Genomic DNA, 15,665 nt, shown 5'->3' with positions numbered 1-15,665 from the left:
GGGTCTCATCAGCATTTGTTCCATGAATGAGTGAAACGGTGATTTCAGAAAAATAGCCAGTGTTTCATCCAACAGATGGGGGCCCCCACCCTCATCCTGCTGTCTAATCCATCTCGGTGGTGCGTGATCTGTGAGGATTTTCCGTGGAGAGAAACAAATCATAAAAAAACATGTCTTTGTCTTTTAAGAGACAATAAAAACAGTGTGATGGAGATATCAGGTACAGTTTGAAGCTCCTCATCTGAAATGTTTAAGACCAGAGTATTTAGGATTTCAGGTTGTTTTCAGAGTCTGGAATATTTCCATTATACTTACTGGTTGAGCATCCAAAATCCAAAATCTGCATGTCAGCTACACAGGAGTGCACACCTCCAAGGAGGGTGAGAGACCATGGGCCCCAGAGACATACGGGGAATGTAATGACACTACAGCCATCGTGTTCTGTTTCTTTAAAAGACCCAAACCAAGCGTGATGAAATTACAGCGCAGGTCACAGCAAGACGGCAGATCCATGAGGTTTTATGTTTGAAGGATTTCATGATACTTAAGATGGACGTTTTTTTCTTTTTCAAATGTTTATAATGTACTTTTTTGTATGCTGAAAGAAATTAATTTCGTTATTTTAAGAATGAGTAACAAGAGCCCCTCCCAATTTTATTTTTAGTTTTCAGTGAGTGCCCTGGAGCATAGAGTGTATGAGGTCCGAGAGACAGCGGTTAGAATTATTTTGGACATGTACAGACAGCACCAGGCTTCCATCCTGGAGTATCTTCCTCCAGACGACAGCAACACGCGCAGGAACATTCTCTACAAAACAATTTTTGACGGATTTGCTAAAATAGATGGCCGACCTACAGATGCTGAGATGAAGGTAAGTCAACTTTCATGAGGTTATGACCTCATCCTTCGTTGAAGAAGTCACTTGGTACATAAATAAGTAACTAAGTAATTTTAAGGAGCCATGTGTATGGGAAGCCCAGGCTTACTGGCTCAGAACACTGGTTCCTGCCTTCAGATCCCACTCCTCCGCTTTCTGCCGGTGAGACCCTCAGGTTCCCAGTCTGCAGACGGGCATGTGAGGACATGGCAGGTTTATCTGCCAACAAACATTGATTAAATCCATTGAAAAGATTTGCTTCTAACTCATTATTAGTCTTAGTGAATATTATAATTTATAAGAAACATAATTGATATGCCGTAATTTGTCTCCCAGCTTCTAAGATTACCCTAACAAGCTATTCTAATGGAAGAATAATTTTCTTACAGGCACAGAGAAAAGCAGCTGCAGAAGAAGCAGAAAAGCAAAAGAAAGAAGAAATAAAAGCTTTACAAGGGCAGCTGGCAGCACTGAAGGAAATTCAGGCTGAAGTTGAGGTTGGAATTAACACAGCTTTCACCTGTGTGCTCTTAGCTGAGATATATTTTGCTATATAGATCCATGTCGTACTTGACTTATTTTTCATGGGATTATACAAATGAGTGTCGTGATTTCTTCTGGTTTTAGGTTAGTTTTGGGGTGGATAACGGAAGGCTTCCATGCAGTGTTGGAATTGGGTGGCAGACACCCTTCCTGCCCCTCCATCCTCTGTCAGAATTGATGTGAGCTGCTGCAGATGTTTAGGGAGGGGACCAGGGGCTGCAGGCACAGAGCTGGTCTCCACAGCTCTCCAGCCACCTTCAGAGGCAAAAGAGAAAAATCCGCTTGACTATCTGACTTCAGTGCATTAAAAAGGAAGTTTTTGGCTGGGCGCAGTGGCTCACGCCTGTAATCCCAGCACTTTGGGAGGCCAAGGTGGGCGGATCATGAATTCAGGAGATAGAGACCAGCCTGGCGAACACAGTGAAACCCTGTCTCTACTAAAAATACAAAAACTGGCCGGGCGCGGTGGCTCAAGCCTGTAATCCCAGCACTTTGGGAGGCTGAGGCGGGTGGATCACGAGGTCGAGAGATCGAGACCATCCTGGTCAACATGGTGAAACCCCGTCTCTACTAAAAATACAAAAAATTAGCTGGGCATGGTGGCACATGCCTGTAATCCCAGCTACTCAGGAGGCTGAGGCAGGAGAATTGCCTGAACCCAGGAGGCGGAGGTTGCGGTGAGCCGAGATCGCGCCATTGCACTCCAGCCTGGGTAACGTGTGAAACTCCGTCTCAAAAAAAAAAAAATATAAAAACTTAGCCAGGCACGGTGGCAGGCGCCTGTAGTTCCAGCTACTCGGGAGGCTGAGGCAGGAGAATCGCTTAAACCCAGGAGGCAGCGGTTGCAGTGAGCCAAAATTGTGCCACTGCACTCTAGCCTGGGTGACAGCGAGACTCCCTCTCAAAAAAAAAGGAAGATTTCAGGTAAACCTTCAGTTTCCGTGAGTCCTTACTCTTTAAGCCTGGGATGAGGGGGTGTCATATGTACTGGGAACAAAGATTATTTGGTTGAAGGTAAATGTGTTCCTTTCCAACCTCCCTGCTTCTGAGCTATGAATTAGTTTCATAACACTAATTTTACCATTAAGTTTCCTTCAGTTGAAAGAAAATAGAAGAGAAAAGGTGGCGGAACACAGGGAGTTTCTGTGCAGCTGACCTGAAGTTTCAGCCATGCCAGATGAATGAGTTCTGGGATCTGCTGTGCACCTTGGGCCTGCGGGCGGCCCAGCTGCACAGTGCACCCGGAGCTGTTCAGAGGGCAGAGCTCATGTCAAGTGTTCTTACAATTTCTTAAAAAAGAAAAATGGGTACAAATGTCACAGTGACATTTCCACCAAATGCTGGAACGTCAGGGTCACAATCAGAAAGGGACAGGAGGCGGAAGGAGGCAGCAGAGCCTGGGAGGGAGCGAGCCTGTGGCTCAGGTAGCGCATCGTGGTGTGGACCAGTTCCGTCTTCTCAGTGACCCTCAGTGGCTCAGCACACCCTCCTTGTGATTAGTACACAAGCGAGGACACAGATGTCTCAAACTGAAGGGCCCTCCCTCCAGCCACAAGCTGGCGCACACTAAGCCCATCCCAGGCACCTGCTTCCCGCTTCCCTCCCCACAGCCCAGGATCTGGTGGCAGTGGCTCCCGATGCAGCTGCCTCCCAGGAGCTGTTGTTCCCAGGACCGTCTGTCCTGGGGTCGCCTGTGCTGTTGGGCTGCACAGCCACCACACAGCCATCCTGAGAGCCTGCAGCTGTGCTCATTGGCTGGGTGTTTATGGAGCGCCTCTCAGTGCCAGGCACCATCTGGCTGTGGAAATACAGCAGGCAGCAAAGCAAAGTCCCGCCCTCGGGGCTGCGGCTCCAAGGAGGAGCAGACAAGGGAGAAAGAGCCAGGCAGTGGGTCCCTGCTGCAGCATGTCAGGGCCTTGGGGCCAGCGCTGGCCTGTACCCACACAGGGCCTGGTGAAGGCCTCCGCCAGGAGAGTGGCGGGACAGTTTTCCTCTTGTTTCACTGGGGTGAAACATGCACAGTGTAAATGTTACCATTTTAGGCACATACTGTGGTGCAACCATCACTCCTTCGTCTTCAGAACCTTCAGAATTAACCTGCTAAGTCTTTTTCTGGCTCTAAAGTCATACTCTTGGCCAGACATAGTGACTCATACCTATAATCCCAGCACTTTGGGAGGCCGAGGCAGGAGGATCACTTGATTTCAGAAGTTCAAGACCAGCCTAAGCAGCATAGTCAGACCTCATTTCTACTGAAACTTTAAAAACAACTTACCCAGACATGGTAGTGAGCACCTGTGATCCCAGCCACTCAAGAGGTGGAGGCAGGAGGGTGGGGTTAGGGTTAGCTGTGCAGGATGTGCAGCAGCAGGTGGAAACCCACGTAGAGAGAGGGCCCAGCTGAAGGTGGAATTTTTTTTTTTTTTTTTTTTTTGAGACAGAGTCTTACTCTGTCACCAGTCTGAAGTGCAGTGGCACGATCTTGGCTCACTGCAACCCCCGCCTCCCAGGTTGAAGTGATTCTCCTGCCTCAGCGCCCCGAGTAGGTGGGACTACAGTCGCAGGCCACCATATCCAGCTAATTTTTGTATTTTTGGTAAAGCTGGAGTTTCACCATGTTGGCCAAGCTGGTCTTGAACTCCTGACCTTGTGATTCACCTGCCTTGGCCTCCCAAAGTACTGGGATTATAGGCATGAGCCTCCACGACCAGCCGGTGGAAATATTTTAGTCACTTTTTGGGCAAGAGGCTGCTAGAGAGAGGCAGCCAGTGTGCATCCATGGGAGAGGCCGGAGGAAACCAGGCTCGTGGGGCATCCTGTGAGCCTGACTGAGAAGGTCACCCAAGTGTGTCACAAGCCGCTGGGAGGCCACATGGAAGAGATGTGTGGCCACCAAAAAGCCATTTCCACAGAGTGGCAAGGCGGAGGGCCCAAGGGGAGGGGCTTACGAGAGAAGAGGAGAGGGAATGTCCTTGCCTCTTTTGAAGACAGGGAGTATTGATTCCTCTTTCCAAAGGTTTAGTTATTTTTTGATAGAAATTCCTTTTTCTTTTTCCCCGAGACACGGTCTTGCTGTGTCACCCAGACTGGAGTGCAGTGGTGTGATCTCAGCTCACTGCAACCTCCACCTCCCAGGCTCAAGTGATCCTCCTTGCCCAGCTTCCTGTGTAGCTGGGACTACAGGGTGTGCCACCACACTTGGCTAAGTTTTGTAATTTTTGTAGAGACAGGGTTTTGCCATGTTGCCCAGACTGGTCTTGAACTCGTGAGCTCAAGCAGTCCACTCACTTTGGCCTCCCAGAGTGGTGGGATTACAGGCATGAGCCATCTTGCCCAGCCAGTAGACATTCTGAAAACCCAGAAATGTGCTTTCATGATCAAAATGTATCCTGAATGGGCTCTTATTCACACTACAGCCATTTGTCCCTGACCTTCCTGTTTTTGTGTCTTAGGAAAAAGAAAGTGATGCCGTGAAACCAAAGAATCAGGGTATGTAAAGAGATGGGGTACACAGAGAATCGGGGTGTGCATAGAATCAGGGTGTGTAAAGAATTGGGGTACACAGAGAATCGGGGTGTGCACAGAATCAGGGTGTGTAAAGAATTCGGGGGTATGTAAAGATTCAGGTTGTGCAAAGAATCGGGATATGAATCGGAGTACAAAAAGAATGGAGTGTGTAAAGAATCAGGGTGTGTAAAGATTCGGGGTACACAAAGAATCCGGATATGTAAAGAATCAGGGAATTTAAAGAATCAGGGTGTGTAAATGCACGTCATGGAAGCTCCATGTGGAAACCCACTTCCGCTCATTCAGCAAGTATCACTGCACACCGGCCTCATTTCAAAGTATAGTTCACATCAAACTGGTTACTAAAATTTTATAAGTGATTTCTGTAAAAAGTTATTTAAATTATTTTCTTTTAATCTCTGCAGACACTCAAGGAGGGAAAGCAGCCCCTGCCGAAGCTCTGGGAATCCCAGATGAGCACTATCTAGATAAGTAAGTCTGTCTTCCACCTTCTGTGTGACGGTCAGGTGGATGGACACTGTCTAGATAAGTAAGTCTGTCTGTCTTCCAAACCCTGTGTGTCGGTCAGATGGATGAACACTGTCTAGATAAGTAAGTCTGTCTGTCTTCCACTCCCTGTGTGACGGTCAGGTGGATGGACACTATCTAGATAAGTAAGTCTGTCTTCCACCCCCTGTGTGACAGGTGGATGGACACTATCTAGATAAGTGAGTCTGTCTGTCATCCACCCACTGTGTGACGGTCAGGTGGATGGACACTATCTAGATAATTGAGTCTGTTTTCCACCCTCTGTGTGACGGTCAGCTGGATGGGCACTATCTAGATAAGTGAGTCTGTCTGTCTTCCACCCCGTGTGTGACGGTCAGGTGGATGGACACTATCTAGATAAGTGAGTCTGTCTGTCTTCCACCCCCCATGTGACGGTTAGGTAGATGGACACTATCTAGATAAGTGAATCTGTCTGTCTTCCACCCCCTGTGTGACAGTCAGGTGGATGGACACTATCTAGATAAGTGAGTCTGTCTGTCATCCACCCACTGTGTGACGGTCAGGTGGATGGACACTATCTAGATAATTGAGTCTGTCTTCCACCCTCTGTGTGACGGTCAGCTGGATGGGCACTATCTAGATAAGTGAGTCTGTCTGTCTTCCACCCCGTGTGTGACGGTCAGGTGGATGGACACTGTCTAGATAAGTGAGTCTGTCTGTCTTCCACCCCCTGTGTGACAGTCAGGTGGATGGACACTATCTAGATAAGTGAGTCTGTCTGTCATCCACCCACTGTGTGACGGTCAGGTGGATGGACACTATCTAGATAATTGAGTCTGTCTTCCACCCTCTGTGTGACGGTCAGCTGGATGGGCACTATCTAGATAAGTGAGTCTGTCTGTCTTCCACCCCGTGTGTGACGGTCAGGTGGATGGACACTATCTAGATAGGTGAGTCTGTCTGTCTTCCACCCCCCATGTGACGGTTAGGTGGATGGACACTATCTAGATAAGTGAATCTGTCTGTCTTCCACCCCCCATGTGACGGTTAGGTGGATGGACACTATCTAGATAAGTGAATCTGTCTGTCTTCCACCCCCTGTGTGACGGTCAGGTGGATGGGCACTATCTAGATAAGTGAGTCTGTCTGTCTTCCACCCCTTGTGTGATGGTCAGGTGGATGGACACTATCTAGATAAGTGAGTCTGTCTGTCTTTCACCCCCTGTGTGACGGCCAGGGCAAGGAGCCATGCAGAAACCCTGGAAAGGGAACACGTCCTCCCTAGTTCACTGTGATGTGTGTATTAGTGGGCCCTTCAGAGACATTATGGAAGCTGGGAAATGTGCCTTCTGCACTCACCAGCACCCACTCCAAGTAAATCGAGACAGCTTTCCCTCTGTTGCCCCAGTGGAAGTTGCCTGTCTGTTTGTCAGAACTGTTGCTACAGGCACAGAATATCACAGCAGCCAAATCCTTTTTACTCTGTAGCAGCCAGGACAGGTCTATAAAAATACAGGGTCTTGGTCTTATCTTTTTTCTTGTAACTTAAAGTATCTTTTCTGCGTGATTATGCTGAGTGAGAGTTTGGAAGGATCGTAATTTCAGGCACCTCCTTGCTAAAGGCTTTCCTGTGGCGCTTTTAACGCATGGCACACCCGGCCTCTGCTGCCACCCGCAAGGGAGGCCCAGCCTGGGCCCTGCAGAGCAAGCTGAGGCAGTTCGGGGTGAGAGGGAAAGTGCAAACATCACGGGGCCTGGGGAAATTAGGAGTTTCCTGGTCAAGCGGGAGCAGGGCGGCCATGACTGGAAGTAGATCTTTGCCTTTATTTCCTGCTTTTCTTTCCTTTTAGTTTGTGTATTTTTTGTGGGGAAAGGAGCGAATCCTTCACAGAGGAAGGCCTGGATCTCCACTACTGGAAGCACTGTCTCATGCTGACAAGATGTGACCACTGCAAACAGGTCAGGCCAGGGGCACAGCAGCCCAGCTGCTCGCGTGCATGTGAACCTCTGGCTGCTGAAAGGCTGAGTCACAAAGCTGTCCCAAGTCTTAGTATTTTCAGAGGAAAGGCTGTGAGATAAGTAACTGAAGCCGAACACACACCTAAAAACGTATGCAAGTAATTGCCTGTGACAGCCCAGTGAACCGTGAGCATGCTGTGCCACCACCGCCCTCAGGGCTCCTTCCACAGTCAGCGGGGGCCTGGACCCCAGCACCACACATGGGTGCTTCTCGCTCTCTGAGCTTTATAAACACGGAGCCTGTTGCGTCATGTTTGATTTCTTGCTTTCTAGTGTCCCATGCTTGAATAAACCACAGTGCCTTCATCCATCTACTGCTCCGTGTGTGGGCATGTCCCGTTTGGGACCATGATGAACCACGTTGCCGCAGTGTTCCGGTGTCTTCCGGGGCGCACAGGAATGCACTTTCTTGGGTTCACACTGTGTCGTGGATTGCAGGGTGTGCTGACACTCAGTGGGGCTGCCCAGGAGTGCTCCAGAGGGGTTGTACCCGGCACCGCCACCAGTAGCGTCTTCTGTCGTCCTGTTTCTGTGCACATTCTTAGAAATACTGGGGAGCCACGATTTGAACCCAGGGCCACACATGTAACCACTGAGCCACTCAGGTCGACCGTGGCTTCCCCCATCCTTTCCACTGACCCCTGCCCAATGCTCAGATAGCAGGAAAGGAAGGACACAGGGTCTTCAGCAAACTGTCACAAGTGATTCCAGACAATCTGTGGCAGATGCCAAAGAAAAGATTCGCTCACTTCATGCGCAGGTGACACAGAAAAGCCGTGCTGATTTCTCTGGACAGAGGGAGGCGCTCACAGGCTGTGCAGGTGGCCGTGGAGGACGCTTTCAGCTTTCTCAGCAGCATGCTTTGCTCTGTATTTTGAAATCCAGGTGGTCGAGATTTCCAGTCTGACAGAGCACTTGCTGACGGAATGTGACAAAAAAGACGGGTTTGGAAAGTGTTACCGTTGCAGCGAAGCTGTTTTGAAGGAAGAGCTGCCCAGACACATAAAGAACAAGGGTTGCAACCGTGAGTGCCCCTCCCCAGGCTTCCATGCCCGTGGGTCCCAGGTGTCCTCTTGGAGGAAGCGCTACTGCTCTTGGGCATCTGCAAGGGCTTCGTGAATTAAAGGGCACCTGGTGGGCACTTGTCATTCAGGGAGTGACTGCGTCTTTTTGAAATCATTTCAGCTGCCAAACCAGAGAAGCTGGCAAACCGGTGTCCTCTGTGCCATGAGAACTTTACCCCTGGAGAAGAGGTGAGGGGCCTAGCTGGTGAAGGGACCAAGGAAGTAGGTAACACCTGTGGGTGATGGTACTGGTGGTGACAGTGGTGGTGATGATCATGCTGGTGGTGGTGATGATCATGCTGGTGGTGGTGACGGTGGTGGTGATGATCACGGTGGTGGTGGTGACGGTGGTGATGGTCATGCTGCTGGTGGTGGTGATCATGCTGGTGGTGGTGACGGTGGTGGTGATGATCACGGTGGTGGTGGTGACTGAGGTGGTGATGATCACGGTGGTACTGGTGGTGGTGGTGTTGGTGCTGAGCCATGCCAGAGCACAGCACATGAGCGTTCAGGTAGTAGACCGCGTCTGGTTAGCCCTGTTCAACAGTTCTCCGTCTACCTGCACGTTCACACAATTTCCCTCCCTCTGTTTACAAATGGTTTATGGAGGAGCCTCAGCTCACTGAAGCCCAGCTTGTGTCACTGGGGTACAAGCATGACATGGTTTTCTTTTGTTCTGGCCATTGCCTTTTTCCAGACACTAAGGCCCTCGGCGACATCTTGGCCAGACTCTGTAACACTGCGGTCTTTTTTGCCTAATAAAAGCCCTACTTGGTTAAATGATTTTCCTTCCTCCCTGATTCCAAGCTCTCCTCCCTGCCCCAGTGCGAGCTGTGCTGTGACTCAGCAGGCTCAGTGGGGAGGGCCAGCTCACACAGGCGCACCCTCCGCTTCCCCATGCGCTCGGCTCCTGTGACGTTGGAGGCGGTGAGGAGGGACGTGGGCGTGCAAGGCTCCGTGTCAGTTACTCTGGCCCTGTTCAACACGATGGGCTGGCGGTGCCCTCTTTATGCCGGGCAGTGAATGCTGAGCCCTGGTGCCCTGCTCCATGCAGTTACCATGCTTAGTGACACGTGGACTTTCCCAGCTCTGGCCAGTGGCAGACTCTTCCGCTGGGCTCCTGAGGCTTTGATGAGACCCACACAGCTGTAGAGAGCTCCCTCCTTTTCAGTCCATTCCTGCCCCGGACCTAGAATTGGCCAGCTGCTCACAGAGGCCTGGTTCCCATTGGGGGAATGGGCCTCAGGACAGCACTAGGGGCCTCATGCCCACTGCTGCCGGGTGGGTCGCTGTGGCTGGGCTCTCAGTGGACACAGCCAGGAGCGATGGAGGGAAGTAGGCTCCGTCGCTCACGCACACACACTTCCCCTCCCGTCCTGAGCTGCAGGCCTTATTTAACCTCGTCTCTCCCAACATGTGTGTCCCCTTGCTTCCATCCATGGGCCGCGGTTCCCAAAGGCCCTGGAGACAGAATTCGGGGATCGCAGGCGACCCATTCACCTTGTCCCCCAGTGTACACGGGCAGCCCAGCACAGTGGCACCCGCACTGCCAGCAGCAGATTCTGCTAGAAATCAGACTTCCCGGTTCCTGTCCTCACAACATTTTCTATTGGCGACAGGGGCCCAATGGCCCTGTGTTGGAGGGACTTGAGTGAGCCCTGGCTGGCAGTGCCACCAACTGTGAACACATTCATTTTATGTTCTATTTCTAGGGGACTTTAAAGAATTAAGTTCTGTAATTACAGGAGACATGTTTCCGGGTCTGTAGAATCAGGCATCTTTGAAGAACCTGGGATGGAGGCTGCCGCCCTGCCCTGCTTCCGTCCACCTCCCTCTAGGGGCTGCTTTTCCCACGGGCATCCTTCCCCTTTCTTACCCCTGGTTACTTCCAGAATGTAGGTGCTGTTGTGTTTACATTCGAGTTGTTACCTTTACTTATACTTCCGTGCGGTGCCCATCATCCCGTTTCTGTTACTGTCATTGGTTTCCTGCTAGGAGCAGTATTCAGATTCTCCGGTAGCCACCTTTTCTTCCTTCACTTCTTGTTCCCAGCATCTGACTTGAGTTGACATCCTTTCGTAGTACCTGTAGTGCCACCAGCAGGCATATCTCATGTGTCATCTGCCCTCCCTGTATCTAATTATCTACACTGCCTAACACGTCACCACACACCTCGCAGCGTAAGCAGATAACAGACACGCACTTACTACCTCACAGGTTCCCTGGGTCCGGAGCCCAGCTGTGTTCTCACCTGTGGGCCCTGCTAGGGAAGGACTCACTTCCGGGCTCATCCCAGCAGCTGGCAGCCATACTTCCTTGTGGTTATGGGACTGAGGTCCCATGTTCTTGGGGACTGTCAACCCAGAGCCACTCAGCTCCTAGAGGCCCCCACTGTCCTCAACACTGGGGGCCTCTCTGCGGGACAGCTCACTCCTCGAGGCCACTCCAGCCTGCTGAGACCCATCTTTCTAATTTTGTGTGAATTGTTTTGCCAGCGTTCCCTCCCTTCTCTCCTGCCTACGGGCTTGTGAGTGTGAAGAGCGTTGGGTCTGCCCTGTGGCTCACTGGGCTGTGTCCGGGGTCTCCTTTCGGTTCTAGTTGAAGGGCCCCACGCCCCATCTCCTTCCCTCCCTCTCCAGTCCTCTGTTAAGTAAATTTTCTATTTCTAGTCTTGTACTTTCTAGTTCTAGTGTTTGTATTTGGCTGGGATGTTTTTTACACGTTTCATTTCTCTGCCGAGTTTCACATCTGTTCACGTATTAAGATCACCTGTTTTTAACGGCTTTCTGGTGATCCAGGCTGCACAGCGTCCCCCCCGTGAACAGATCAGTGGATTCTCGTGTATTCAGAGTTGTGCGAGCATCAGCACACACTGGGAGCTTTTCCAGCACCCACAAGACAGCACTGCCTGAGTGTGGCTCCATTTCTCCCAGCCCCCTCTCCAGCCCCTGCCGACCCTCTGTCTAGTTTTCGTCTCCAGGGATTTGCCTGCTCTGGACAGTTCCTGTAAACAGAATCATGCAGTCTGCAGCCTTTGTGTCTTTGACTTACATGCTTTCAAGTTTGGCCCAGGTTCTGATAGCTATCAGGGGCACTTCATTCCACATTTAAGTCCTCGAACAGACGTTAAGAATCTACTTTAAAGTCCTTGTGTGCCAGTTCTAACATCTGGAATTTTTGTGAATGATGTCAAGAGTAAACAGTGAAGTTCGACACCTTCCACCATGCTTAGAAGAAAGCTCCGAGTGGGCCGCGCATGGGGGCTCCACCTGTGATCCCAGCACTGTGGGGGCCGAGGCGGGCGGACCACCAGGTCAGGAGATCAAGACCAGCCTGGCCAACATGGCAAAACCGCGTCTCTACTAAAAATACAAAAATTAACTGGGCGCAGTGGCTCTGCCTCTGATCCCAGCACTGTGGGGGCCGGGGCGGGCGGACCATGAGGTTAGGAGATCGAGACCAGCCTGGCCAACATGGTGAAACCCCATCTCTACTAAAAATACAAAAATTAGCTGGGCATGGTGGCACGCCTGTAATCCCAGCTAGTCGGGAGGTTGAGACAGGAGAATTGCTTGAACCTGGGAGGCGGAGGTTGCAGTGAGCCAAGATCACACCACTGCACTCCAGCCTGGTGACAGAGCGAGACTCTGTCTCACAAAGGAAAAACAGGAAGCTAGGTGGATCTGCGATTGCAGTTTGCAAGGCCCAGCTGTGAATCTCATAGGAGGTGCTGTGGACCAGAGGATGTCCCTGTGACTTCAGACCAGGAAGGGATTTCTCAAACAGACACAGTGGAAGCCTTGATGGAAGAGGCTGATACATTCAGTTCCATTAAAATGAAGAAGGTCGGGCCAGAGTTTGGGTTTTGTAAAATGAAGAGAGTTCTGGAAATTGGCTGCACGGCATCGTGAACATGCTTAACACAACAGAACTGGACTCTTTATCATGAAACTATTCAGCTGTAAACGGGGAGAACGTCTTCATCAAAGGACATAGACTGAAAGGCAATATTGGGGATGAAAACTATTGACTGTTACTCTTCGAAGTGAGTGAAAGGCAGCGTCCCTGCAGGGTTTGGGTGGAAGAGAGGGCGTGACTTGGCAGACCCCATGCCAGCCACTTTTGCTGCTCTGTTGAGAGACTGTGGGACAGAGAGGTCAGTGGTAGCAGAGAGCTAAGTGACGAGAAGCGGTGAGATTCGGGGCGCACACTGCAGGCAGAGCCAGGACTTGCTGGAGTCCTCACTACGTGGTGAGGTAGTGAGTGCCGTCAGGAACCCAGGGCGCTCAGTAGCTCATCCTGGAGCTATGGAGTCAAAATGCCTGAGGTGTGCAGGCAGCTAGACAGACGGCTGCAGGTGGAAACGCGGGGTTGTCGGCGTGTATGGGAAGTGGGTGTGAGGTCATGTTACTGGAACCACTCCTGAGGGGCAAGTGCAGACAGAAGAGGACCACGGGCTAAGCCCGGGCAGAGTGGGAGGGAGGCGGCGAACCAGGTGCTGGGGACGACGCCCAGGGGAGGAACGCAGCCGGTCAGAGAGGATGCCTGCTGGCCTGGCTGGGCTCAGCTGATCGCAGCTGCCTGGCTCTTGCTGGCCAGGTTGGGCTCACACACACACCTGGGGTCCGCAGCTGAAGACTGATCTAGGACAGTCTGGAGGCAGCTGCGGCGCCTCGGCCTGCCTGCCTGTGTCTGATCCCGGCACGCCAGCCTGGGCCTGGCATTCCCGCAGCAATGGCAGAGGGCAAGAGCGAGACCAGCCCGGGCACACGCGTTCATTTCAGCCTCCCCGCCACATGTCTGCCACTGTTCCACTGGCCAAAGCAAACCACAGTCACCCAGATTCGAGGGATGGAGGGGGACCTGCCGCCTCTGTGCTGGGGAGGGAGGAAGTAGAGCCTTTAGGGCAGGCCATGTCCCTCCACCAGGGAGGGGGTGAGCAGGTGCACCCCGTATGCGGATGGGTCACGTTCTGATGAGAAGGCGCCCCAGCTTTCGTGCTGGTGGAATGGAGAGACCAGAACCCAGGCCTGCCTGGAGCAGCTGAAGCAGGACAGGAGGGAGTTGGGCTGGGGCTGCCACAGGCAGGCAGATACTGGCGGCCACTGGTGAGAGAGAGAGAGAGGGATCAGGGAGAGGCAGGGCTGTGTCTGGTGGAGATACTGGTGCACCAGAGAATGGGGGAACAGCTGGAGCAGTGTCCCTGGGGAGCATTGTTTTTGGTTTTGAGACGGAATTTCATGTCGCCCAGGCTGGAGTGCAGTGGCGTGATCTCGGCTCACTGCAACCTCTGCCTCCTGAGTTCAAGCAATTATCCTGCCTCAGTCTCCTGAGTAGCTGGGATTACAGGTGTGCACCACCACGCCCAGCTAATTTTGTATTTTTAGTAGAGACGGGGTTTCACCATGTTGACCAGACTGGTCTTGAACTCCTGAACTCAGGTGATCCACCTCGGCGTCTCAAAGTGCTGGGATTACAGGCATGAGCCACCGTGTCCAGCCTCGGGAGGGTTGTTTAAATAGAAGGGAAAAGCCAGGAACAACCAGAATGTCCAGAGACTCGGAATCAGCAGTGACGCGTTTATAACCCTGTAATTTATAACCCCCGTCTCCGCGTAGACGGTCTCATAACCGGTCCTGAAGGAAAGAAGCTGGCTGCCCAGGCAGTCAGGGCCACGTGAGCCCCACATTCTGCAGGGTGAGTGCATGTGGCGTGGCTCAGGAGGAGCAGGGATGAAAAGAGTGGGAACTCCACAAGGAACGGTCGGCAGCGAGCTGGTGGGGAGCCCGTGGGACCTGGCACATTCTCTCTTCTGGCCTGGACCATAGTCACATGGGCACCCTGCTTCTCACCCTTGCATTTGCGTACACACCCTGCTGTGCTCGGAGACGCTGACGCCAAGGGCCCTGTGTGGCTGGGTGGGGACTGGACGCAGGCTCGCCTGGCAACAGGACTTAGTGCGTCCTGAGCTGTGCTCTGCACAGACCACAGAGGCCATCACAGCACACCCGAGGGGAGGTGTCCCGGTGATGGAGCTGTTCTGCGGCTCCTGCTTGTGTGGCCGCCCCTTGTTTTCAGCTTGCACAGTGAGTCCCTTTGGGTCTGAGGTAGTGCCCCAGGTCAGTCCTGCCTGATTAACTCTGTGCCTCCTCCACTGCAGGCATGGAAAGCTCATCTGATGGGCCCAGCCGGCTGCACCATGAACCTGCGCAAGACACACGTTCTGCAGAGGGCCCCAGCACTGCAGCCAGGTGAGGGCCAGCCCTCCGTTTCCACTTACTCTAAAGAGCATCCCCGGCAGGGCAACATGGCAAGACCCCATCCCTTTAAAAAAAAAAAAAAATCCCAGCCTCTCTCTGGTGGTCTGGTTCCTTAGTAAGCAGGCTAACCATAATTGTGTGACCGAAATTCTCCACGTGCAAAGGCTCCCACTCCGGTCCTCTGCTCTTTCTGCATCACTGACATGAGTGTTTAGAATCAGGAAGCCGGCCAGGCACGGTGGCTCACGCCTGTAATCCCAGAACTTTGGGGGCCAAGGCAGTTGGATCATTGAAGGTCAGGAGTTCAAGACCAGCCTGGCCAACATGATGAAACCCTATAAAAAAAATTAGCTGTGCACAGTGGCGGGGGCCCATCATCCCAGCTACTTGAGAGGCTGAAGCAGGAGAATCTCTTGAACTCGGGAGGTAGAGGTTGTGGTAAGCTGGGATCATGCTGTTGCTCTCTAGCCTGGGCAGCAGAGTGAGACTCTGCCTCCAAAAAAAAAGGAAGCTAAAGAGTAGACCCACAACTAATGCCACTGCCTGATGTAGGAGTCACATGAGCTGTTTCACGTCAGATTTGGGATGCCTTGCAAGAAAATAGGATCTTTTATTAGAAAATTATTCCTGATGGCAAAGCCTTCGATACACGACTGTATTTGAGGAGTGACGATGTTTGTGGGTGTCGGGTATGTGCCAGGCCCTGGGCTGAGGCCTGTACCTGGTTTCAGGGCATCCACATCCCAACCTCTGCCACACGGAGAAAGAGAGGCTCCTGGGCCGCCTGCTGACCGCCAGCCAGCCAGGAAGCCTCTCTCCAGTCCCTGTGGCCGCCCTGCCTCTGCTGCTGGAGCTGAGTTCCAGGCTAATGCCAGGGCGGCTCTG

General features: G+C 52.1%; 1 protein-coding gene across 3 annotated transcripts in view; it reads left to right on the top strand.

Annotated features, from left to right (window-relative positions):
* The window catches only part of CEP104 (centrosomal protein 104), a 45,707-nt gene that overhangs the window by 26,376 nt on the left and 3,666 nt on the right, over positions 1 to 15,665 (top strand). For all 3 annotated transcript variants that reach the window (XM_074379961.1, XM_039474191.2, XM_039474190.2), the window contains 8 exons: positions 665 to 871; positions 1,267 to 1,374; positions 4,873 to 4,909; positions 5,353 to 5,419; positions 7,288 to 7,396; positions 8,342 to 8,480; positions 8,642 to 8,709; positions 14,681 to 14,771. In XM_074379961.1, coding sequence (XP_074236062.1) covers positions 665 to 871; positions 1,267 to 1,374; positions 4,873 to 4,909; positions 5,353 to 5,419; positions 7,288 to 7,396; positions 8,342 to 8,480; positions 8,642 to 8,709; positions 14,681 to 14,771 — 826 coding nt within the window. The remainder of the gene's footprint in view (positions 1 to 664; positions 872 to 1,266; positions 1,375 to 4,872; positions 4,910 to 5,352; positions 5,420 to 7,287; positions 7,397 to 8,341; positions 8,481 to 8,641; positions 8,710 to 14,680; positions 14,772 to 15,665) is intronic.

This window comes from Saimiri boliviensis, chromosome 11 (assembly GCF_048565385.1).
Source record: "Saimiri boliviensis isolate mSaiBol1 chromosome 11, mSaiBol1.pri, whole genome shotgun sequence".
In the NCBI taxonomy this organism is placed as follows: Eukaryota; Metazoa; Chordata; class Mammalia; order Primates; family Cebidae; genus Saimiri; species Saimiri boliviensis.
Note: the sequence above shows the minus strand (reverse complement) of the source record. Positions and strands in the feature narration are given on the sequence as shown.